Source organism: Labeo rohita, chromosome 16 (assembly GCF_022985175.1).
Source record: "Labeo rohita strain BAU-BD-2019 chromosome 16, IGBB_LRoh.1.0, whole genome shotgun sequence".
NCBI classification, from domain to species: Eukaryota; Metazoa; Chordata; class Actinopteri; order Cypriniformes; family Cyprinidae; genus Labeo; species Labeo rohita.
In genome coordinates, this window is record NC_066884.1 from 18,832,061 (window position 1) to 18,858,667 (window position 26,607).

Below are 26,607 nucleotides of genomic sequence, written 5' to 3' on the forward strand. Positions count from 1 at the left end.
TTTGATTTTTTGAAGATTTTTTAAAGAAAGCTCTTCTGCTCACCAAGCCTGCATTTATTTGATCCAAAGAACAGTAAAAACATTTTGAAATATTTTTACAATTTAAAAAGCTGTTTTCTATTTGAATATATTTTAAAAAGTAATTTATTCCTGTGATCAAAGCTAAATTTTCAGCATCATTACTCCAGTTTTTAGTTTCACATGATCCTTCATAAATCATTTTATGATGATTTGCTGTTTAAGAAACATTTTTATTAATAGTATTATTATCAATATTTAAAACAGTACATTTTGTCAAAATTCTTTGATGAATAGAAAGATCCAAAGATCAGCATTTATCTGAAAAAAAAAAGCTTTTGTAAAATTATATACTATACCATTCAAACGCTTGGCGTTAGTATATATATAGATTTCTATTTTAGATCAGTGCTGTTCTTCTGAACTTTCTTTTCATCAAAGAAACCTGAAAAAATTATACTCAGCTTACATAATAATAATAAATTGTTTTGAGCAGCAAATATTAGAATGATTTCTGAAGGATCATGTGACTGGAGTAATGATGCTAAAAAAATCATCTTTGAAATCACAGGAATAAATTACATGTTAAAATATATTCAAATACAAAACAGTTATTTTAAATAGCAAATATATTTCAAAATTTTACTTTTTTCTGTACTTTGGATCAAATAAATGTAGGCTTGGTGAGCAGAAGAGACTGTTCAAAAACTTTTGACTGGTAGTGTGTATATATATATATATAAATTAGTCTTGCATTACCAAGAGTATTTCCGGAATGTTTTTCAAGGCGGGCAGAACTGAGTTTTAGGGAGAGCAAAGTTTTTTTCTTAAAGTCAAAACAGAATTTCGTTTCATGCAGTTGTTGAACGGCCGTTTGTGATTCAACACGCACTCGGGCATGTGATAAAGGTTACAGGAAACATTTCTCAACAATTAGTCTCCTCATCTCCTTAGTATAACCAATACAGCGGTGATGTAACCTGACTTGGCTGGGTGCTGCAAACTACTCTGCCTACTGTGATTAAAGTGGAGTAGAAGGCTCCAGAACTAGTCTCTCTCTCTCTAATGCCCCAGCCTGGTTGATTGTAAAGGATGCACAGGTTACAGATTGTAAAGGTCACAGATCCCTCACCAAGTGGCAAATAAAACATGCATCAGCAGGAGCACATGACAAGATGCACAAGCACATGTACAAAGTGTGACTGTAGTGACATTCATACAGTGAACCATGTTGCTTCACAGAACCCAACGCTTCATACTTTCCAAGAAGCAATCCACTAAGTTTCCACTAAGGATGTTATTTCACTTCAGAAATGTGTATTCATAAATTAATATAATAAAAATATTGTGTATTATAATTTTTAATGGCATCAGTCATTTCAACTATAAAAATATGATACATTTAAAAGTTTAGGGTCTTATTTTTGTTTGAATAAAATGAATACTTTAATTCAGCAAGGGTGGATTAAAATGATCAAAAGTAATATTACAAAGGTTTTATAATTCCAAACACATGCTGTTCTTTTGAACTTTCTATTCTTCAAAGAATCATGAAAAAATGTATCACGGCTCCAAAAAAAATATCAAGCAGTACTGCTGTTTTCAACACTGATAATAATAAGTTATGTTTCTTGAGCAACAAATCAGCATATCAGATTTCTGTAAGGTCATGCGATACTGAAGAATAAAAAAAAAATGCTTATTGTATCTTAAAAATATTAAAATAGAAAACATGTAGTTTACATTTATTTTTTTGATCAGTTTACCAACTGAATTATAATTTTATTCAGAAGGAGGAATAGTGGTAGTATAGAGTCATTGTTTAATTTAGGAAACATGAACAAACACAACGTTTAGGCAGAAATCCAGTGTAACTGATGTTACGGTAGTCTAAACTTTTTGTTTTTGTTTAAGATGTTTGAAATGTTTTAGAAGCATTGTGACTTGTGAGCCATTTCATTGCAAACAGTTGAACTGCACATCAGGAAGGCATTTGCTTCAATTGCGAGGCAAATATGTTCAACAACGTGACATTTGTTCTTCTCTCAAAATATCTTTTCCCAAGCCATGTTCACTGTTTGGCTCTCAGCTCAGGGACAAGTGCGATGAGGGGATTTCCTAGTCATGTAGATGGCTAGATGGCAGTCATATTTCCATTTTATGATTTAAAGCTAAAAAAGCTCAACATTTGTGTGCGAACAAGAGCAAAACAAGTAAACGTAATGGCAAGTTCATGTGACGATGTAGATGGAACTGTCTAGAAGTGTTTTTGTTTTGTGTTCATGTCAACAGGCATGCACATATGCTCACCAACACACCTGTTGCTGTTGCTCTTACACTGATTTCATCATTCCCTCAGGTTCACTCCGTTAAATGTTTCAATTTACATCCTGGACCAACAAATCTGCAATGTGGGCCAGCCACATGATTCTGGGGGTGTAAAGTTCTCCCTTGTTTGTTTCCCAAAATAACATCAGATCACCTATAGCCTGGACTGAACCCCATCACTCCAGATCTAACAGGACAGCACAACATGTTCAGATATGAACCAGTTTAACTTAGTATAAGAGCACATGCAGTGCTATAGATCTCACTTTGCATTGAGTGATCATAACACAGACACTGTTGTTCACCTTTATCACCACCCCTAAAGAGGACATCGGATGCTAAATTCACTTTTACATGGTGCTTGCATATGTGTGGACAAAAAACATCCGACAGTGATAAAAATAGATTCACTCTTATTTTTTTAATCCCCAAAAAACCTAAACATCTCAGTTATCAAGCCGTTTTGATTATTTGAGCAGTATGATGTCATATTGCTCAGACCCCGCCCATGACTGCTGACAGACCGTCTCGTATTACGTATTATCGTTCCATCCTCAGCCAGTCATATGCTGTGTGACATGTTCTTTACGTTCGAGCAACTGTAGCCACAACTGTGTCTTGTAAGCAATGCAGGCATTTTGTAGTTGGATGTAAAAGTGACCATAAGAGTTTCCATTTTTTTTTTCCTGAGCCACTTGGGAGTCACTGAGGACGCAGTGGGTCAGTTTTGTTTTTGATGGTAACGTGCCACCAAATACACAAAAAACGGGGCGGGTTGAGCAATAGCTCATTATCATTTAAAGAGACATGTACCGAAACCATTTGCTGTGAACAGAGCTGTTTTTGACAAGGTAAAAAGGGTGTTGTTTTACGTGACCATTGAGGAATTTTAACCAAAGTATGTTACAGCCATTTCATGAAGACCCTAAAAAAATCATACCAGTTTGTGGAAAATGGACATCCGATGTCCCCTTTAAGGGGATTGTTTTGTGAATTTATACTACCCAGTGAAGGGAATAACGGCGTTATCAATAACAGTGTTATTTTTTTTTTCAGTGATGAGTAATCAAATTACTGTTTCCCACGTTACAACGCCGTTACTGTTACTGACAAGAAAATGAGGCGTTACTATAATTTATTATAATTTTATTTTTCAGATCATCTGAATGGATGCGCAGCGTACCGGTATTTGACGAACCGTAAACTCTAGTGTGAAAGCACACGACTGTCGCTTTGTCTCACGCATGCAAAGAAAGATACAGAGCAAGAGAGTTCTTGAATTCTTCAGCTTTTAAGAACTGTCGGTTTCTCCAGTAGTGGGCGGAACTAATGCGCTAACGGCAATCTCATTGGCTGGTGCTCACTTATTATCGCCCGTTTTGATTTCAGCAAATCAGTTCAAGCGAACGCAGACAACGTGATAAATATTCATGAACCCAGCAACTGATTAATCCTTGCTGCATTTTATATTGTTAATAGTAGTAGAATCCGTAGTAGTTTTATCTTTTCATTCTATTTTTAGTTTTTCCCCCCTTTTTATAGAAACACTAAATTACAAACCATATCTTAAGCACCACCACCAGTCCTAAGTTCAGTCAATATGACAAATATGCATTCATCAATGGTTATTCTAAAGTTCTAATTGCTAAAGTTTAATGCAAAATGAAAACATGCCCAAAAAAAAGGTAACATGCCCAACACTGGTACCACCACAGATTCACACTTTCAGAAGAGACAGTTAGCAAGTCACTTAATGGCTCATCAAAACCTCATTTGTGATTCACAGTTTCATGTCTGGGCATGTTGACACCTGTTACAGTGACGGGAAGACATGTAAGACTTAGACGGGGGAATAACACATACTCAGACACACATTTCTCTCACACATCTGCTGCCTTCCGTCTTCACACCTCCTGTGGCATGTCATGTGATGAGTTGATCTAGGTAGGATAATTTATAGGTCACATTTGAGCTTTGTAACAGTTTATATTAATGCATTTCAAACTTAAGAGATATTATGTATAAAGGATCAAAGAAACTGTATAACAAATACATTTTTGTACAAAACTAAGTTAAATCTCAATTAAATAATTCACAAAAATTGAATTGTCATCATTAATAAACCTAACTTTTAAAAGAAATGAAAACGACGCTGTGAGGAACAGATTGTTCAGCTGACAAAACATCTTAAAGAAAAAAGAAAACTTTTAGTAGACAAAAACTCCAGAAAGAAGTTTTGAAAGTTGTGAAAACTACGATCTAGGACTTTTATAAGTATGCCCCTCACAACTTTGTTTTCATCCAGGTTGAATTCAACGGTGTCTAACCTTACTAGGTCTTTTACCTTTGTGAGTTTGTTTCTTCTGTGGAAATATAAAAGAAGTTTCTTTTGAAAAATGACAGTGCGGTCCAGTTTTTCTTTTGTAGTATTTTCTTTTGTGTTCCACAGAAGAAAGTCAGCCAGGATGAACTATCCCTTTATATTTTATACTGCCAGATAAGCCAACTTACAAATAACACACAAAAGCATTAGTCATTTTAAAGAAGCATTTAATAACAAACATCATTTCAGATATAGAATTGTTCTGTTTAATTCATTTTTAACAGAATGTAACCACTACATACATAAATGTATTTATTATATGAATAAAAAATACATTTACAAAATGGAGGAATGCATTTACATAAAAGTGCTTCTGTAAACTTACAATGTGCAACTATTTAGTGACAAGTGCAAATTAATAGAAAACAAATATTCAAATGTAACATGTACTCTCTGTAGTAAACACTAATAATATTTAATTATGATTAGATTAGGTGATCTAAAAGACAATTAAAAATTAAGCTGAAAACGTATCACACTTGCATCTACTACATCGTTTGAGCTTAATTTAAAATATTTTCCAGCTATTTGGCTATTTCAGCTATTTTAATAACTATTACTAATTATTATACTAAAATTCCACACATTCAAAAGGCAACATGTGCAAACAGCTTTGAAAAAAAGTGTGCGTCTCATTACTTTGCTATCATAATATGCTCTGCATTTTTACTCTACATTTTTCTCAGTATGATTTGTAAAATACAGTACATCAAGAATTTGGTTCAGGCCCCGCCTGCAGCCGCTGATGGACTGTCCCATATTAGCATATTTCCTTCCTCATCCAGTTGTACGCCGTTCACCATTTTCTCCACGCTCGAGCAGCTGTAGTGACAATACTGTCTTGTAAGAAAGGTAGGTGTTTTGTAGTAGGATGTTTTTGATGGTAACGTCCACCAAATACACAAAAACGGAAGAGAGGGGTGGGGTGAGCAGTAGCTCATTATCATTTAAAGAGACATGCACCGTAACTGGTCACTGTGAACAGAGCCATTTTTGACAAGGTAAAAATGGTGTTGTTTTAAACAACCATTAAGGGATTTTAACCAAAGTATATTCCAAATGGGCATTTAATGTCCCCTTTAAAAACCTGAATGAAGTGACTAAGCTACATTCCCCCGTAAGTACATTCATGTAGGCAGAAACTTATCAGAGAGATAGACCAGAGGTACTGAGCCATGGTCAAATAGCCTGAATGGCAGTGTTCCCATTGACACCCACGAGTCTGTCTTTGGGTCGTAGCAGTCAAAGCTGTCTGAATCTTCCACACTCTCATGGCTGTTAATGAAACGGCCCCCCGTCACATAGATCTTGTCATTGACCACAGCAGCGGAGTGATGCATCTTCCGGGCCTTCATATTTTCACATTTTTCAAACCTGTTGGTTTTAACATCATAGGCTACCATTCTTCTTGTATAGCCTGTTGAAATAGTAAAAAAAAAAAATTAGATTTGGCTATTATGGAAGAGAGGAAATTGTTGAATTTATTTTTGTTATTTCTGGACCTTGAACATTGTAGTACTGTTGCTTTCTATGCAGGGTCAGAAAGCTCTCGTATATCATCGAAAATATCCTAAAGGAGAAGTTCACTTCCAGAACAAAAATTTACAGATAATTTACTCACCCCCTTGTCATCCAAGATGTTCATGTCTTTCTTTCTTCAGCTGATAAGAAATTATGTTTCTTGAGGAAAACAATTTAGGAATTATCTCCATATAATGGACTTCAATGGTGCCCCCCAAGTTTAAACTTCCAAAATGCAGTTTAAATGCAGCTTCAAATGGCTCTAAATGATCCCAGCCGAGGAAGAAGGGTCTTATTTAACAAAACAATAGGTCATTTTCAAAACAAAATGACAATTTTTATACTTTTTAAATCTCAAATGCTCATCTTGTCTAAGTCGGCATCCCCAACTTCAAAATCGCCCTACATCGCTGCAGAAGTACCGACCCAGTGTTTACAAAGTGAACATACAAAGATGATCAAACAGCCTTTACAAAAAAAAACAACAATAAAAAAAATGGTAAAACAGTGATGTAGGATGATTTTGACGTTGAAGAAAACTAGATGCGAGTTTTTTCGACATGCTCTAACTTGACCTGGATTACACAGACTATGCATGCGCATCGCAGAGACGAGTCAAGACGAGCATTTGAGGTTAAAAAGTATATAAATTGTCAATTTGTTTCGGAAATGACCAATTGTTTCACTAGATAAGACCCTTCTTCATTGGCTGGGATTGTTTAGAGCCCTTTGAAGTGGCATTTAAACTGGATTTTGGAAGTTCAAACTTGGGGGCACCATTGAAGTCCATTATATGGAGAAATATTGGAGACAAGGGGATGAGTAAATTATCTTTAAATCTTTGTTCTGGAAGTGAACTTTTCCTTTCATTTGTGTTCTGAGAAATTAATTACAGAATTTTCTTTTTTGGGTGAACCAACTCTTTTAAGGGCACATTAAATAAAAACAACAAAAAACAACAATTTGCATGGATAATTTATAATAATCACTTCCACAGTCAACATAAAAATGAGAATTTTAATTTCTTGGTGACTAAGACCAATGCACAAGATCGCGGTTTTTAAAAATACCACCAAAAAAAACCCTCCTTACCGCCTACAATGTAGATTTTATTATCAATCACTGCAGCTGGTGCACAGACGTTCTTCACCATCCTGGTTTCCATCCTACACCACAGGTTCCTTCCTATGTGGTACACCTATCAAAACCAAAACATCTTTTACCATTTAAAAGCACTGAAATGTATGCTCTTTACAATTAAACATCCCAAATTACTCTGAAATATCAAACCTGGATCATTCGAACTGGTTTCTGCATGGCATCTTCTCCTCCAAACACGTATATTCTCTGGTTATGAGCAGCTACAGCTGGGTGTAGAACTGCGGTGGGTATGGAGGCCATGACCTCCCATTGGTTGAACATGGTGTCGTATCGCTCTACCTCATTGGACAGCTGTCCATCAGCTGTCAATCCACCCAGTACGAAAATGAAATGCAGGTAGGTGGCGCTCTGATGGGCGTATCGAGGAGTCAGCATGGGTTCTCCCATTCTCCACTGGTTTGTTTTGAGAGAAAGCGTGTAAACGGTGTTGCTAGGTGTGCACTGGCCTCCTGCTCTGATTGTTAAACCACCCAGAACGTAAAGGATGCTGTGCATGCAGACGTAAGCGGGTCGGTAGAGCCGCAAAGGGACTTTTGCAAGCCACTGCCAGCAGTGAGATTGCTCATCGTAGAGCAGCGCCTCACGAGACGTCCGCTCGCCATTCTTACGACCTCCTACTATTACAAGAGCCTCCTTGCAGTTTTGCCGCCGTGGTGCAGCCCACAGGGGCTCAAGATCAACAGGACAATGAGTGCCGACGGAAAAGAGCAGGCGACGAACAGATTCAATGATTTCTGTGCATAACGACGATGACTGGACTAGAGGGTCGCTGGCGATAAACTGGAAGAGATATGAAGGGTGGATGTGTCTCAGTCTAACACGACTGAACAAGTCGTGGATGGTGCCACGTCTGGAGAACGGGTCGTGGTGGATCCAAGCTAGAAGAGTTTCAAAAACTTGCTCCTCCTCAACGCAGAGTTTGTCGTCTTCCAAATAGCTCACCAATTCGGGTAGCGAGAGTTCGCAGAAGTCCTCTGAAACAACCACATCTGAGAAACTCTTCACGGCCAGCTCTCTTGCTTTTTCTTGCAAGCTTGAGCAATGCAGGATTTCTGAGAGCCGGATCATGCTCAGACAGTTGTCTGGACTGAGCTGGGCCTGCAAAAAAGTTGAGCAGGCTTCAAAAAGTCTTCCGTACTGAAGCATAGAGGCGGCTTGCATCAGAGGGAGAACCAGCTCCATGGTGATGCTGATGGACCCTGTGTAAACATACTCCACCACACTCGTAAGGATGTCATAAGGAACACCCTGGAGGTTTATCTGGGGCTTTTGGGTCTCCAGGAAGCTGCTGCAAAACATAGCATAGAAGTAGGGGCTGCTGGACACCAGAACATTGCGGTGACATGGGATCTCTTTGCCCTCAGAGCAAAGCACAACATCTGTAAGAATTCGGTCCTTCCTTAAGGAGTTCAACTCCAGGAGGAGAGTGGAAATCAGGTCCCTGTCTTTAAAATGCAGGACGTCTGATATTGGATCATCTAAGCTGTAAAAAAAAAAAAAAAAAAAAAAAGGAAGATTTGTAATCATAACCAGCTGCCACAATGGAAGATATTTCAGTTATTTCTACTAAAATTTGCTATTTCATTTTAAAATGTAATGTTTTTGAAAATTAAGTGATATGTTTACATCTTTTAGCTTTTATTAAACATTCAGGATATTTTCTCTACTCATGTATTCCACTGCAAGCCCATGACCTCGGCACTGACAGCATCATGCATGCATCGTGTGTTTATCATAGTATGTATATAAAATTAATGCTATAAATAAACAAACAAACAAACAAACAAACAAACAAACAAACAAACATTCACAACTTTTTTGACTGACTCAATTAAATGTTTAAACATGAGTGTGAAGCTGCATCTGTGAAACTTGCTCATATTATTCAATGCATATTTTCAAAAACATCATATACACTACCAGTCAAAAGTTTTGATCCAGTAAGATTTTTAATGTTTTTGAAGAAGTCTCTTCTGCTCCATAAACCTGAATTTATTTGACCCAATGTACAGCAAAAGCAGTAAAATTTTAAAATATGTTTGCTATGTAAGATAACTGTTTTGTTTGAATACATTTTAAAATGTAAATATATTTCTGTGACTTCAAAGCTGAATTCTTAGGATCGGTTACATGATTCTTCAGAAATCATTCTAATACTCTGATTTGCTGCTAAAAAAATATTATTATTATTATTGTAATGAAAACAGCCGAGTAGAATTTTTTTCATGTTTCTTTGTTGAATATAAAGTTCAAAAGAACAGCATTTATCTAAAATAGAAATCTTTTGTAACATTAGAAATGTCTTTATTAAAACTTTTGAGCTGAATAAAAGTATTAAATTTTATAGTTCCATGGAAAAAAACAAACAAACTGACTTCAAGATTTTTAATGGTATAGTGTACAATATTACAAAAGCTTTTAATTCGGATAATTGCTGATCTTTGTATCTTTCTACTTATCAAAGAATCCTGAAAAAATGTACTCAGCTGTTTTAAATATTGATAATAATAATAATTAATAATAATAAAAATGTTTCTGGAACAGCAAATCAGCATATTAGAATGTGACTAATGATGCTAAAAATTCAGCTTTGAAATCACAGAAATAAATTACATTTCAAAATATGTTAAAATAGAAAAATTATTTTAAATAGTAAAAATCTTTCACAATATTACTGCTTTTGCTGTATTTCGGATCAAATAAATGCAGGTGAGCAAAAGAGACTTCTTTTAAAAAAAAACATTTAAAATCCTACTGTTCAAAAACTTTTGACTAGCAGTGTATTCCGGCAATTTAAGATATACCAGGAATAGAAGATAAAAGATGATAAAAAAGCCATATTTTATAGCCAGACAACATCATATTTCTTTAACAATTCTGCAAGTCCACCACACAAGTTCATCACATTCATCTCCCAAGACTAGAGTTGTCCAATTCGCCTGAAGACTGACATATTATAACAAACACACCTGAATGCCATGCCTTTATCTACTATCTACACAGGTGTTTTTGTTCCTACAAAGCATCTGCTCAGAGACCTGTATCAGCCATATCTCGCCTTACCTTGTCTCAGCTGATTTGAAGCACATTCTAGATGGTCCTGTAAAAACCTATGTATCATCAAACCTCACACAGAACTCGAACTCTTCCCTCTGTTTTCAAAAACAGTTCACTTCTGAAACTTCACTTTCTGAGTTTGGCAGGTGGATGTTTATAGAGACTGGGGCGACCGCCGATATGTTATTTGTTGTTGAGAAATCCTTCGAGAGGCCTCAGTGTACATTCCAGTCTCCCTAAAAATAGAAATCTCTCTTCTCTGTCAGAACTGGAGCTAGTCCCGCTAACACCTCCTCGTGGTGCGCCCTCACCCCCTCTGTTTTTCCACAACACAAGTTTCCTCACTGTCTGCATAGCGTGTCTGAATTGCTTCATGCTCCACCACGTGTGTGTGTTTACTGACGCTGTAAACAACACCACTGGTACCCAAATGCTATTCTAAGAGCCGTGTACGACCTCCGTTTCTAAGCTAAGCCCTCCCAAAGCTAGCGTTGTGTTACTACAGCAGTCGTTGCTAAACATCGGGATGATGAAGGCTCAGGATGAGGAGACATAACAGCTGAAGGCTTTGAAGCTAAACATACGCAGTTATAAATTAGACAACGCTGAGTGATGAGGGTTTTGTTTGAACATAGTCTTGCTAATTTAGTGTCCTGCATTTTGTTGCACTATCGGCGTATGAAGTTGAATAAGCGTCGCTAAACTGATATTCAGTAGTCCCATGTAGGGAGAAAAGCTAAACATAAAAAGATTCAGTAATTCACAATCTATTATTAAATAATCTCAACATTTTTACAATTGTGGTGATAAGATTATTTGTGTGAACTACTTATAGCGTTAGATCAACAGCGCCATCTAGTGTTAGTTCCCTGTACTGGGGTGTTTGTACCCTGAGCTGTATTATGCAATAGTTGCACCTGTGCTGTCATCTGTTTCTCATGCTGTAGGCTAAAAATGTACAACAACTTCAAAAATAATTAAATGTTCTCTTGTACGTAAGATAACATGTTGTTTCCACATCAGATAAAACAGAAAAATGTATATTTAAATACAATTACATCAAGTTCCTCTCAGAGTTCAACTATATAATAAAGAAACATTTTGATATAGATTTTGATGTTTTCAAAGCACATATAGGGATGTTTTGATGAAAAATAAGGAGTTTAAACTATTGCAAAAACATATGTGTGCACAAAACAGCCTAAGGCAACTAGCCACCTGCTTTTTCTGCCCTTAACCTCCTTAACTGGGCCTGTGTCTCTTGTGTTTGATTACTAGGGAAGGCCAAAACTGATAATGTAATACCCTGCATGTAAGTCACTTTGGATAAAATCACCTGTCAAATGCAATAATGTATTATAGGATTTAGTTGTAATTGCTTTACTTTTTACTCTAACGTCACCATCAAGGTACAAAGCACTGAAATTCCTCAAACAAAATGATGGAAAACTTGAATGTCAGGTTAAGAAATTCATTGTAAACAAATTTTTGCTCCTCCCTACCAATTGTTGGGCTTGAAATGAATAGCTTGAGTAATTCCTTTGAACTTCTACCGCAACACCCTTTGAAAAGATTACAGCACGCAATATACTAGCAGTAAAATCAGAGAGTGAATTAAGTATGATGCTCTTGAGCAAGCAAATGAATATATATATATATATATATATATACACACTACCGTTCAAAAGTTTGGGGTCAGTACATTTTTATTGTTTCTTCTTTTTTTTTTTTAATAAATTAATACTTTTATTCACCAAGGATGTATTAAGTTAATAATTAAAAGTTTATTAAAAGTTCATAATAAATAATTTACATTGTTATAAAATATTTATATTTTGAATAAACACTGTACTTTTTAAACTTGTTATTCATGAAAGAATCCTGAAAATAAATAAATAAATAAATAAATAAATAAAAAAAAAAAAAAAAAAAAAAAAAACAGGTTCCAAAAAAAATTTGGCAGCACAACTGTTGATATTATCCAACATTGATCATTCTAATAATAAATCCGCATATTATAATGGTTTCTGAAGGATCATGTGACACTTAAGACTGGAGTAACAGCTGATAAAAATTCAGCTTTTCATCACAGGAATAAATTCTATTTTAAATAAAAAAACATTATTTTATATTGTAAAAACATTTTGCAATATTACGGTTTTTTTTTCTATATTTTTAATCAAATAAATGCAGCCTTGATGAGCATAAGAGACTTCTTTAAAGACTATTACAAGTCTTACTGACCCCAAACTTTTGAAAGGTAGTGTATATATATATATATATATATATATATTCTCAGTCTTGAACATCAATAATGACAATACCGTATTGCCATGTTGGGACCTTAAATGAGACCTTGGATGCAAAATTCACTTTTATGTGGTGTTTGCATATAAATGTGTCTTAGCAGAACCAACTTACAATGATAAAAATCTATTCACTCCTCACTTTAATGCCTAAAAAAACCCAAACAGTCTCAATTATCAAGCCGTTTTGATTTTCTGAGCAGTATGATGTCATACTGCTCAGGCCCCACCCACAACCACTGACAGACTGTCCTGTATTAACATATCTCCGCTCTTAGCCAGTTATACACTGAGACATTTTCTTTGTGCTTGAGCAGCTCTAGCGACAACGACATCTAATAAGCAATGCAGGTGTTTTGTAGTTGGATGTTAAAGTAAACAAAGGCCTTTCCACACTGAGCGCGAAAAAGTGAAACGAATCTCGGACGCGATGACGCACTGGAATAAAACAACAGACTCCTATGGATGCTTCCACATTGACCGCAAACATTTGCAAGCCGATTATGTGAAAAAAACATTTTAACTAGTCCGACGAATCTTTTCAGTTTCACAAAGCGAAATCACGGGCTGTCCAATAAGATTTGAGTAATACATCACGTGGCCAACTACAGATCACAAATCAAAGTTATTACAAGCAATCAGTGATGGTTTAAAGTGGGTTTTAAGCAAATATATTAATAAGTATATACATTTTAAAATGTGGCATGATGGCTTTTTTCATTCTGTGTATATTTTAAGATGTTTTCTTGTAAGCATTATAGACAGTTTGTGTTTCTGGCATAGAAACAAACTTTACCTTAAAAGTTAATGCGGTGTATTGAGCAGCGGACGATGTTAAATCCATATACAAGATACATATCTGAGGGAAACGCATTGTTGGTCGACGCCGCCTAGAGTGCAGGCGTGAATTAACAGAAGGCGATCATTTGGTTTGCGCGTTCAGTGTGAAAGCACCATTCGTCGGCAATTCGTTTTGTTTTTGATATACAGAAATACAGAAAAGAGGGGTGGAGTGAGCAGTAGCACATTATCATTTGAAAAGACACAGCGAAAATCTGTTTTTGACAAAACATGACCATTGAGGAATTTTAACCAAAGTACCCTACAGACATTTCATGAAGACCCTAGAGAATTATACCAACTTGTGGAAAATGGGCATCCGATGTGCCTTGGTAGAAATCTTTATAAGTAATGTTTAGAGAACTCATAGTGCTTTTAAAGCCTGCAGACTACTTCACATATCTTGCAAGGTACACAGTAGTCCTCAGACTGACTCTGTTCTACAGCATCCACATGTTTTACTGTGAATCTGTTATGCATTTGTTAATTATCTCATATCAAGCACTCAATTCCAAAACGCCTGTGCCTCAGGAGAGCATCCTTACTGATTAACACTGCTTATCACTGCACGAGTAAATGAGGGGTAAGCAACAGTCACATCAAGACATGGAAGGATATGACCTCTAGACACTCTCTAAATTTATTTTATATTTTTAAAAATTATTTTGTTATTTTATGGCTTAGATAGATCTAATTTCTTACTCTTAATCTCAATATAAAGGGCTGCATTGTGTTCATACGTATGCATATTACTCCTGCATGTTCTATGAACACAAGCCTTTGTACATTAAAGTAATTGACTCTAACCCAAACAGCGCCTATTCATTAGAAATTTCTGTTTGGCATGCATCATGAAGAGCAAAAAGTAGTCGTAATAGAAAAGGCACAATGTCTGATGCATTTTGAAGAGCACTTTCATCTTTTGGTTCCCATAATGGATTCCTTTGTGATCCTCCTCAAACGCTACAACACACTGCACCATTTCGAAAAAGGACCACCACCATAAAAAAAGAGCCCTTCTCTATAGCACAAGCGAAGGAATATATTTGCAGTTTTTGTGTAACACTGATTTGGGTATAAGCAACAAGTGCTTGTGTATGTTGCTCTATAGTATCATCATATTAAGTGGTGCCACTGATGGCATTGCAATGCGAAATGCAATATGTCCATTAGGAATCTCAAGCTGACCTCTAAAAGAGGAGTATGACAGTGATATATTACATAGTTTGCTCCGCTCATGCAGAAATTTAAGGGAACATAACAAATAGTGAGATAGTAAATTAGGTCATGTTGTGTCAGATCTGAATGACCTACTTCTTACAGCCTTTTTTTTTTGATGTGGCCTGGAGAGAATGTTCTACTTTCAAAGTCGTGGCAAAAGTTCTAATCACCATCACCGAACAGCAAATACTAAAGTTTCTTCTTCGAAGTTCAAAACAAACTAACCATCTTGTAAACAGCAGTCTGATATTGGTATTTTACAGTGTAAACAAATGCAAAAAAGAAACTACCTCCTCCTCCTACTACTACTGGGACATTCACAACATTATATTGTCTACAGCTGTTGATAAATATTAAAGATTTAGTTCACCCAAAAATGAAAATTCTGCTATTAATTACTCACATGTCTGTCACATTACGTGTGAGGAAGGGGCAAACAAAGACAAAGGTAAAAGATAAAGTCTCCAAAAACAGGTAAATCCACAACAGGAGGGACGAAACATTCATGTACACATTGACGAGACCAGATGACAAACACTGGACTGAAGGCAACTTATAAAAGGGTGCTAATGATACATGGACAGGTGTGGGTGATTAACTAATAATGACTTAACAAGGACAGCAAAAGGAAAAACCATATATTGGCACAGAAGGGAGAAACCAACATAAATAGTCCACAGGGGTGTGACAATGTTGTTCCAAACTTGTAAGGCCCTGCTTAGACAGCAACGCAACTGACACGTTCAAGTCCCAGAAAGGTAGTAAGGACATCATTAAAATAGTCCATGTGACATCAGTGGCTCAACTTGCAGTTTTTTGCCCAGCTTTACTTATTTGAATCAGAATATATAGACGCTAACCTAAAAGAGATGAATTTTCAACGTCAGTGTGCCGACTTCTGCATCAGGAGCATCACACGCATTCGGTCTTACGGGTATGGAACGACATGAGGGTGAGTAAATAATGATACAATTTTCATTTTTGAGTGAGCTATCCCTTTAAGGCAGCTGTATATTTTTTTTGTGTAAAAATCCATTTATAGTGTGTGCGAATGTGCACTACCAATCAAAAGTTTTTGAACAGTAAGATGTTTAATGTTTTTTAAACCAGCATTTATTTGATCCAAAGTACAGTAAAACAGTACAGTTTTGAAATATTTTTACTATTTAAAATAACTGTTTTCTATTTGAATATATTTTAAAATGTAATTTATTCCTGTGATCAAAGCTAAATTTTCAGCATCATTACTCCAGTCACATGATCCTTAAAAAAATCATTCTAATATGCTGATTTGCTGTTCAAGAAACATTTATTATTATAAATGGGTACTTTAAATTGCTCAAAAAGTGATGCTAATTTATAATTTATAATAATACAAGATTTCTTTTTCTGATAAACGCTGTTCCTCTGAACTTGCTATTCATCAAAGAAACTTGGAAAAATTCTACTCAGCTGTTTTGAACATAATAATAACAACAATAAATGTTTTTTCATTTTAGCAACTCAGAATATTAGAATGATTTCTGATCATGTGACTGGAGTAATGATGCTAAAAATTCAGCTTTGAAATCACAGGAATAAATTATATTTCAAAATGTATTCAAATAGAAAAGTTATTTAAAATAGTACAAAAAATTTGAATACTGTTTACAATATACTGTATACATTGGATCAAATAAATGCAGGCTTGATGAGCAGAAGAGGCTTCTTTAAAAAAAAACATTAAAGATCTTACTGTTCAAAAACGTTTGACTGGTTGTGTAAGAGAACTAAATCAATGAACTGTTTCCAAAATAAAATATATAATATAAACAAAATATATATATATATATATATATATATAATATAAACAAAAGTTTATATATAACAATATAAACAAAAAAATATTATCTTGAAAATAATTTACATTTAAAATATTTAGACAACCCAAAATGAAATTGTCTCATTATAATAACACAAAAATATTATCCGGAAAATATTTATAAAAAGCACAAATTAATAAAAGAAAGAAAGAAAAGAAAGAAGTACAATCAATGTCTTGATTTCTAGCCAGAACGAAATTTAATGTAAATGTAAATTTATGTAAATACATAAATAAAATTCTTAAAACTTTCCCCCTTACAGAATACTACTTTAGGCCTGTTGGCATATTAATTTGTGAGATGAGAGCTATATTTCGGTTAAAATGTCATGTTCCTCTAGAGGTCAGTGCAGCCCAAAGGATACTTGAACTTACTGGAATAAAATAAGTCCTTATACTCATTACACATGCTGGGTATTGTGAATAGAAACATGAATGTTTCACAGCACTCAATATTATTGATCACCAAACCACCAAAAAGTGGTTTCATGAATTTTTCAGCAAACTCACAATGTACTATGGGACAATGCAGCTATTTATTCATTAAAGACAAACAAATATCAGAGTAACTAAAATGGAAGAAGACTTTCGTTCAATACCATTACCATACTTCTGTCATTTTCACCTCATTTTTTGTCACCTGACGATCTTCTCAGCCTTCTTTTCATTTCTTTCTCTGCAGCCAGTCCAGGCTTCTGGTACGCCACATCGGTGTGACACAAACAGACACACACCATGCACCTTCAGCAATAATACACCTTTGATGGAGCGCAGCTGCCTTTGGAAACCTAGAGAGAGAAAAAGGGGGTCTTAAGGGGCTTACTATTAGCTGCTTAAAATTCTTCTGATGTAACCAGTGCATAGCTACTGGAAACAAAAACACAGTCGCATTCCCACTAGAGTGGCACTTTCACCCTATTTTGTTTACTCTTGGTGGTGTTGTGTTCCAGACGTCCTTTTTTTTAACAGTTGAGGAAACTAAATAATGAGTTCTTTCACTGACTGAGTCACTGTGAAGGCAACTCTGTTTATCTTTATATCTTCAGCGGTGGCAGACAGCTTCATACAGTGTCACAGGCATACTGACACAAGGTGCCATGGCATTCAAAATGGATAGAGTACAGGCTCTCAGGGTGAGAGAAACTTGAAAAAAATGATCTTTGTAGAGTCCAAAGACTCAGAGGAATTCCTGCGGTCATGTCAGACCAATACTGAAATGTCAGGTAGTAGAAATGCCTCTGTTTACTCACCGGGATAGAGATGCGGGGTGTGTGGATCTTTATAACATATAAGGTTTCAGTGAAAATGTCACTCTGAGGACTGATCGTTGAATCATAAAGCGGTAACATTCATCATTCACCAAAAAAACAAATGTTATAGAACCGCTTTGGAACAGTGTGTATCGTGTAAAGCGATATATGGTGACTTAAATATAAGCACATTATCCTAATACGTTTTAATATTAATACCTAAATATTGGGGGAGCAGGTGTGTCTGGTTTGAAGGAACTGTCAGGAGGCCGTATTTATTTTGATGTGGTGATGGGCGATGGACGCTTGGCTTGTAACTGATATGCCTCACGGCGACAGCCAGATATCCCCACGCTGGAGTGAGCAAATACACGGCAGACTCGCTGACCAGCTGTTACGTTAGGTAATTAAGAGCTGAGGCACACTTCTGGGCATGAGAAGCCCCTGCACTGGGGGTGATGGACTGACAGCCAGAGGCTAGCTGTTTGGCAATCCACAACACAGGACTAAACAGTGCAGTGCTTTACAGTCCCACATGCCCTAGACTGAATACCACAAACTGAAGGACCTCCTGGGAGACGAGACATCTCTGAAGATGCCGCCACTGTATTTATTGTGAAGGACACCGTAATGAACTGTATTCAGGGATGATGCCATATTTCAGTGAGAAATAGATGTACGGTTAATTGAAACATGCCCAGCCACCTTTTCTTGTCACAGGGATTTTTTAAAAATTGCTTCAATTCAAGAAGCATCTCTGAAGCAGCAATATAACAATAACAAAAATATTAAAATGAGATATTTATCATATTTTGATATAAAAACTAAAACAATTTCTATCAGTAATTTGACTGATTTATGCTTTTTTTGTTTATTAATGCGTGCAGTATACAGTCCCTTACAAAAGTATTGATACCCCTTCATTTTTTTGCATTTTATGTTGCTGCCTTATGTTAAACTGCTTTAAATTACCTTTTTCCCACACCAATCCACACTCCATACAACATAATGGCAAAGCAAAGTCTTGTCTATGCAAATGAATTAAAAATAAAAACCTAAATAATTCCATTGCATAAGTATTCACACTCTTATCTGGGACAGTTGAAATTTAGTTCAGGAGCATTCATGTTGCTTTTAGATGTTACTACACATCAAGTGGACTTAACCTGTGGCAAATTCAATTTAATGGTTATGATTTGGAAAGGCACACACGTCTTAATAAAAGGGTTCACAGCTGAAAATGCATATCAGTGCAAAAACCAAGCCCAAAGGTCAAAAAATCTCCTGTAGAGCTCAGAAACAGGATTTCATCAAGCCATACATCTGGGGAAGAGTTCAGAAAAAATTCTGCTGCATTGAAGGTTCACAGAAGCATGTAGTCTTCGTTACCCTTAATGGAAGAAGTTTGAAACAACCAGGACTCTTCCTAGAGCTGGCCTCCTGGCCAAACTGAGAAGGGCCTTGGTTAGACTGTTGACCAAGAACCTGATGATCACTCTAGTTGAGCTCCATAATCATATGTGGAGAAGCTTACAGAAGGACAAATGTCACTGCAACACTCCACCGGTCTGGGCTTTATGGCGTTGTGGCAAGACTCAATCCTCTCAGTGAAGACACATGAAAACACACTTGGAATTTGCAAAAAAACACCTAAAGGACCTTCAGACTCTGAGAAACAAGATTCTCTGGTCTGATGAACCTCAATTCCAAGCATCATGTTTGAAGAAAACCAGGCATTTCTCATCATCTTAAGAGTACCATCCCAAAAGTAAAGTGTGGTGGTAGCAGCCTCATGCTGTGGGGCTGTTTTTTTAGTGACAGGGACTGAGGGACACGTCAGAGTAGAAGAAAAGCTCAGTGCACCAAAATATTGAGACAGCATTAATGAAAACCCAGGCCAGAGCATTCAGAACCTCAGACCGGGCAGAAGGTTCACCTTCCAACAGGACAATGACCCTAAGCACACAGCAAGATTGGCTTATAGGCAACACAGTGGCCCAGCCACAGCTTGGGCTTGAACTCAATGAAATATTTCTGGAGAAACCTGAAAATGTGTGCCTGCCCCCATCCAACCTGACAGAGCCTGAGAGGTCAAGAGGTGAGGAGAAGAATGGCAGATAACTGCCAAATGCTTGAGGCTGTAAAGGTGCTTTAACTAAGTACTAAGGGTATGAATATTATGCAATGTACTTACGCACTTGTTTTTCATTTTTAATAAATTTACTAAGTTGTGACAATTCTGTTTTTGCTTTGTCATTATGGTGTATGGAGTGTAGACTGATGTGGAAAGAAGTAATTTAAATCAGTTTAACATAATGCAGCAACATAATCAAACATGAAAAAATGAAGGGGTATGAATACTTTAGCAAGGCACTGTATATTTAATTGATTTTAAATCTAGGTTTAATGTCTATAATAATGTGATGATCTAATCTCATGGCAATTTGCACATATTTTAAGAGGTGGCTAATTCATACGAATTTGTACGACCTGACTTTCTCGATGCATCATCCTTTAAAGACAGCAGTTGGAAAAGTGTTGCTGTGAATACAGTGCCTCTTTATGTACCAAAGGTTCCTCTTTTTTCACAGATAACATACAGTTATTTCAATAGAAATCTGCTCGATATGGAGTTTCACATGAGAGTGAAAAAATTTGCAATGCATATGCTCTCATAAATATCCGTCGAAGACTGACACGGAAGAGAAGAATTTGTTGAATAAAGTCTGTATTTTTTGTTTTCTTTGCACAAAAAGTATTTATTTTAACAATGTCCTTACTGCCTTTCTGGGCCTTGAACAGCTGCGTTACTGTCTATGCAGGGTCAGAAAGCTCTCAGATTTCATCAAAAATATCTTAATTTGTGTTCCAAAGATGAACAAAAGTTTTACGGGTTTGGAACGACACAAGGGCAAGTAACTAATGACAGAATTTTCATTTTTGGGTGAACTATCCCTTTAAAGTTGGTCACACAAATTCATTTGAGAGCAACTTCTGTGTAAGCTGAAGTAGTTTTATTGCAAACATGACTATATATGACAATATAGATACATTTTGCAGAAGTTTTGCTAATGCGACCACACCTTAAAATATGTTTTCAAACGTGGATGAATCATATGTAATGTTACACAGCTGAATTTTAGACCTTATTTGGAGGCCTTAAATGTACAGTTGCATACTTCCATACACTTAGAAAAAAGGTACAAAAGCTATCATTGGGGCAGTACCTTTTTAAAGGTACACCTTTGTGCCTAAAGTATCCATGCTGTTATCTTAAAAGTACATATTATTACCTAAAGTGTACACATTTATACCTAAAGGGCACAGAAGTATACCGCCCCAGCTTTTGTACCTTTTTTTCTAAGAGTGTATAATTCACACACATCATGTTTATTATTTATAATATGATTTATAGTGCACTATCCGTACTCCGTAGTATCGAATCGTCATAATGCCTCATCATAAACTTGTTCGAGTTCAAAGTTTAGGTATGAGACACTACGAGTCAGTACAAACCGGTTGACTTTCATCCAATCTCGAATTTATGCTTGCATACATAGACTAAAATATTAGCATTTGGTCAGAAAGGTAGCCTAGTCTTTAAACTATAGACTCTGAGTGAATTTAGCCCACTGAGCTGAAGAACCAACATAATTCCGCTTCCGCAAAATGTGCACTGTCTCTTTAACTGACAGTGCCTTGAGTAAACATTACCTTGCGCACTACTATTTCATACAGAGCGCAGTTGCTGCCTCTGCCAGAACTTCAAAGAGCCCTGGACGCCATCCATTACTTGGAAAGAGAGGAAATAACTCATCAAAAGTGCCTACTGGAGACGTTAACCGCAGGACTCCCCGTGGGTTCACCGCTGTGTCCGATGGGCTTCCCCTGTCTGCAGCTCGCACCAGGAAGTGAGCAGGTGAGACGCACCTGTTCAGAACGCAGACTGAAACTCAGCAGTATCTGATGGCTGGCAAACAGTTCGGATATCTGTAAGTTATGTTCGAATTATTCCAAACAGCTATTCGCCGATAAAAAAAAAAAAAGAAGACATGGACTTAGACCTGAACTGGGCTCCAAAGCCGGATTACGTGTTGCGTTGAAACCTCCCCTCCGCGACCTATACAGGTGGGACGCGAAATTGTTCACACGAGTTTCGGACACTGTTATGGGGAATCAAGTGGAGAAACTTACCCATTTGAATTACAATGAATTACCCACGACCGACCCTAATGGATTCGACCTAGAGGACGACACTCCACGGATCGGTGTGTCTTATATTTTCTCCACTGATGACGACGAGCAAGAAGACAACATCGATGAGGCAGAAAAGGAAGATGTTAAACATTACGACTGCCGCAATGAATTAGAATGCGCGGTGTTTTATCGCGACGAGTGTATATACGAAAGGAATAGCAGGTTTGGCGAAGTGGGCACCCTGTCGTGCGAGAACTTGGCGAATAAGTGCCAACCCGGTGACCTGGTGGAGTTTGTGGCTGTCGGTCAGTACCCGCACTGGGCCGTATGTGTCGACGACCTACAGGTGGTTCATTTGCATAGAAACGAGATTAAATGCGACTTTCTGTTCGAAGCCAGTCAAGGCAAACGGGGCAGAATTGCGAACGACCTGTATAAGTTTCGCGCACTGAGCCCGGATGTTGTGGTGCAGAATGCTATGGAGCAAGTGGGGATGAAAGAGCGACACGTTTGCTGGAAGAACTCCGAATGCTTCGCTGCCTGGTGCAGGTTCGGCAAACGCGAATTTAAAATCGGAGGCGAGATACGAATCGGCAAGCAGCCGTACAAAATGAAGATGCAGCTGTCCGAGAAGAAAAGTCACGTTTTGGACTTTCAAAGTTTAGAGGATTTGATCATGGAAAAGAGGAGAAACGATCAAATGGGAAGGGAAGCAGTTATTCAGGAACTGGAGAATCATTTAAATTGCACACAAGACACTGAGAATGATTACAATTGTAACTGATGGATCAAAGAGGGAGGTTCTCTGGTGAGGCAAACAGCCTCATCATGGAGGATATGGGCTTTATTTGTAATCACCTCAAGCACAGCGGCAGTGTTGCAATTTCATCAGTTTCTCAAGAGAGTTTTCCGTCAGCAGCACTTTTATAAATTGGACAACTTCAGCTTGTTTGCAATGATAATCCTGGTGTTTTTATAATAAGGATTTGATCATTCCCTCACTTTGCTGTATTTACATCCAAGGGAACGTTTTATGAAAGCCTTTCCACATCACCTTTTGATCTTATTCATAGTATTTTATTTTGAGGACTGGCAAAATATGTATTCCCTTGATGACACGTATTATTTCAATAAAGTCTGAGTATTTTTACTTAAGCGCTGTTTTGTTCTTCAGCATTGGATTGTGATACAAGCTTCATTTGCCCCAACAAGTATATAAACCTAGATATTTTTGCTACAGAGCTTACTATATTCAAACCTCTGCTATTCATGCACACGCAAAGATTGTCATTTTAAATATATTTCAGCGCTCAGTTCAGAGGTTTTTTAGTCTGTTGGTGGTGATTGAGCTTTTTCTGTCTGGAGTTGACTCCTGATTCCATCATATTTATTTCATGAGCATCCAAACATTTAATGATGAAAAACATCCCAAAGGGAAAAAAGTAAACATTCGTTTATGAATATGATTAAAACTTTTTTTTAAGTAATAACCAAGAGACTTTCTCACAGCACTTGCAGCATCTAAAATGATATTTTGCTGGTGATTTTCATGATTATATTTTACTTATGTCGTTTTGAATGATGCCAAATAATAAAGATATAGACAGCATTATACTTAGAGTTAGAATATTATGAGAACGCTGGAGACGCTGTGACCATTAAGTTTTGGGTAAGCTGTAACTAATCATTTTCACACTCTCCTTTTTGATCTTTATGTTCATAAAGCCTGTTTTTGCCTTTTGTGTTGTTTTTGTTGTGCCCCTTTAGGGCTTTAATATAAATCTGTTCAATAGGGAGAAAAGGGGCCGTAGCAAGAAAGAAAAATGTGGTCTCTGATGTGTGTTTTGTTTCAAGATACCAGACTTGAGTTCCCCTCGTTGGTAGTATCTCTGAGATAATGTTGCCTAAAGAAGGTCTTGTTTAGCCAAAGAAGAGAGGATTTGTAGAGATCTGCTGGAGAAGTTGACTGCGCTCCCAAGATAAGATGTACAGATGCTCGGGAAAGATAACCGCTGCTTTTTGAAGTGTTTCAAACTAGAAGTCTTAATTAGATTTAAGTCTTAATTTAAACTGATTTCTCATCTAATTTAAGATAGTGACTGATTACACTCAGATTTAACCATAAAATCATGTAATTTAAGGCAGTGTTAATCAAATAATGTTGCAAATAATTAAGCTGTGATCTTAATCGGTTATTGCTCTATGTGTAGCTCAACGGCACAAATATGCCTTTAAAAGATCCTCCAAAGGCCACACAAAGAAACTCAACTATAAGATAGCTATTTTTAAAGAGTCTTTGCAGCTACCAATGATTGACATTCATCCCCAAATCCTTTTTGCCACATAAAGCTGTCCTCCGCTTTACTACGCGCTACATCAAACACAGCACTGGGCCACATTGCTGTCTTGTGTGCAAAGATTTTATGGACTAAGACGGAAATACTTAGTCAACATGTAAACAAACTGGCCTTCCTGTTCAATAGGGTGAGGTTTTCTCTGCAAGGCAGGAACAGGATGTGAAATGATAATGTAGGACTGATTACACCTACAGGCTGAGCTGACATTACTGCAAGGAATAGTTCATCCAAAAATGAACATTTGCTGAAAATCTCAGCTTCAGGCCACCCAGATGATGAGTTTGGTTCTTTATCAGACCAGATTTGGAGAAATTTTGCATCACTTGCTCAGCAATAGATCCTCAGCAGTTAATGGGTGCCGTCAGAATGACAGTCCAAACAGTTGATGAAAACCTATAATCCACACCACACGAAAAATGTGAGTTATAATACACAAATCCACTATTAAACTGGAAACCATTGTTTCCAGCTAAAATACAAATCCTCTATACATTCTATAGCTTTCACTATTGAAAAAGTTGTCTAGCCTGAATCAGGAGAGAAATATTCACACATCAACAACTGTTTGCAAGCAGAAACAGTTTGATGTAAGAGAACAATAATGGATTAAAGGGATATTTCACCAAAAAATGAAAATTCTGTCAATTACTCACCCTCATGTCGTTCCAAACCTGTTAGACCTTCGCTCATCTTTGGAAGATAAATTAAGGTATTTTAGATTAAATCAAAGAGCTTTCTGACCCTGCATAGACAGCAACACAACTACCACGTTCAAGGCCCAGAAAGGTAGTAAGGACATCGTTAAAATAGTCCATTTGACATCAGTGGTTCAACCGTAATTTAATGACGCTAATATTTTTTGAACATGCACAGAGACTGACACAGAAGAGAAGAAACTGTTGAATAAAGTCGTTATTTTTGTTTTCTTTGCGCACAAAAATTATTCTCATATAGCTGCATAAATTTAGGGTTGAACCACTGATGTCACATGGACGATTTTTTCCATGTCCTGGGCCTTGAACGTGCCTAATCACCCCTTGTCATCCAAGATGTTCATATCTTTGAAATTATGTTTTTTTGAGGAAAACATTTTAGGATTTCTCTCCATATAATGGATATGTATGGTTCCACTGAGTTTAAACTTACAAAATGCAGTTTAAATGCAGCTTCAAAGGGCTCTAAACGATCCCAGCGAGGAAGAAGGGTCTTATCTAACAAAACGATTGGTTATTTAAAAAAAATTACAGTTTATATACTTTTTAACCTTAAACGCTCGCCTTGGTTAATGTTAACGACAGTTAGGGTATGTCGAAAAACTCCCATCACATTTTCTCCTCTAACTTCAAAATCGTCCTACATCGCTGCAGAAGTACCGACCCAGTTTTTACAAAGTGAACATGCAAAGAAGATCAAACGCCCTTTACAGAAAAAGGTAAAACAGCGATGTAGGATGATTTTGAAGTTGGAAGAGAAAATGAGATGGAAGTTTTGACATACCCTAACTGTCATAAACAGAAATACACAGTTCATTCAGATCTAGACCAAGATGAGCGTTTGCAGTTAAAAAGTATATAATTTTTATTTGTTTTTTTTTAGAAAATATCCGATCGTTTTGCTAGATAAGACCCTTCTTCCTCAGCTGGGATCGTTTAGAGCCCTTTGAAGCTGAATTTAAACTGCATTTTGGACGTTCAAACTCGGGCGCACCATACATATCCATTATATGGAGAGAAATCCAAAAATGTTTTCCTCAAAAAACATAATTTCTTTACGACTGAGGAAAGACAGACATGAACATCTTGGATGACAAGGGGGGTGAGTACATTATCTGTAAATTTTTGTTCTGGAAGTGAACTACTTCTTTAATTGATGGAGTTGTTGGGATTACTTGTGGATTATTGTGATGTTTTAATCAGATGTTTAAACTCTCTTTCTGACGGCACCCGTTTACAACAGAGGATCCAGTTGTGTGCTGCTAAATGTGTAATGCTAAATTTCTCCAATCTATTCTAATGAAGAAACAAACTCATCTACATCTTGTATAGCCTAAGGGTGAGTACTTTTTTCAGGAAATGTTCATTTTTGGCTGATCTAATTATTTCAGATA

General features: G+C 36.6%; 2 protein-coding genes across 2 annotated transcripts; one reads left to right on the top strand and one right to left on the bottom strand.

The window, feature by feature from the left end:
* Positions 1–4,879: 4,879 nt before the first annotated feature.
* Positions 4,880–10,822, bottom strand: klhl38b (kelch-like family member 38b). The gene is made up of 4 exons (XM_051131031.1): positions 10,475–10,822; positions 7,541–8,894; positions 7,343–7,448; positions 4,880–6,146 (listed from the first exon to the last, which is right to left on the bottom strand). Exons 1-4 carry the CDS (start codon positions 10,498–10,500, stop codon positions 5,857–5,859), a joined length of 1,776 nt encoding a protein of 591 aa, XP_050986988.1. The 5' UTR covers positions 10,501–10,822; the 3' UTR covers positions 4,880–5,856.
* A 10,839-nt stretch (positions 10,823–21,661) lies between these two features.
* On the top strand, positions 21,662–23,293 carry lratd2b (LRAT domain containing 2b). Its single transcript, XM_051131043.1, has one exon. The coding sequence runs from the start codon at positions 22,115–22,117 to the stop codon at positions 22,925–22,927; it is 813 nt and encodes a 270-aa protein (XP_050987000.1). The 5' UTR covers positions 21,662–22,114; the 3' UTR covers positions 22,928–23,293.
* Positions 23,294–26,607: the final 3,314 nt, after the last annotated feature.

What these genes read in the sequence shown, in the direction of transcription:
- klhl38b (XM_051131031.1), bottom strand. Translation starts at nt 10,500, where the DNA reads ATGTGCTTCAAATCAGCTGAGACAAG. An exon ending in AACCAGTTCGAATGATCCAG is followed by an intron (nt 7,449 to 7,540) that starts GTTTGATATTTC and finishes TGGTTTTGATAG; the next exon opens with GTGTACCACATAGGAAGGAA. An exon ending in TAAAATCTACATTGTAGGCG is followed by an intron (nt 6,147 to 7,342) that starts GTAAGGAGGGTT and finishes CTATTTCAACAG; the next exon opens with GCTATACAAGAAGAATGGTA.
- lratd2b (XM_051131043.1), top strand. Translation starts at nt 22,115, where the DNA reads ATGGGGAATCAAGTGGAGAAACTTACCCATTTGAATTACAATGAATTA.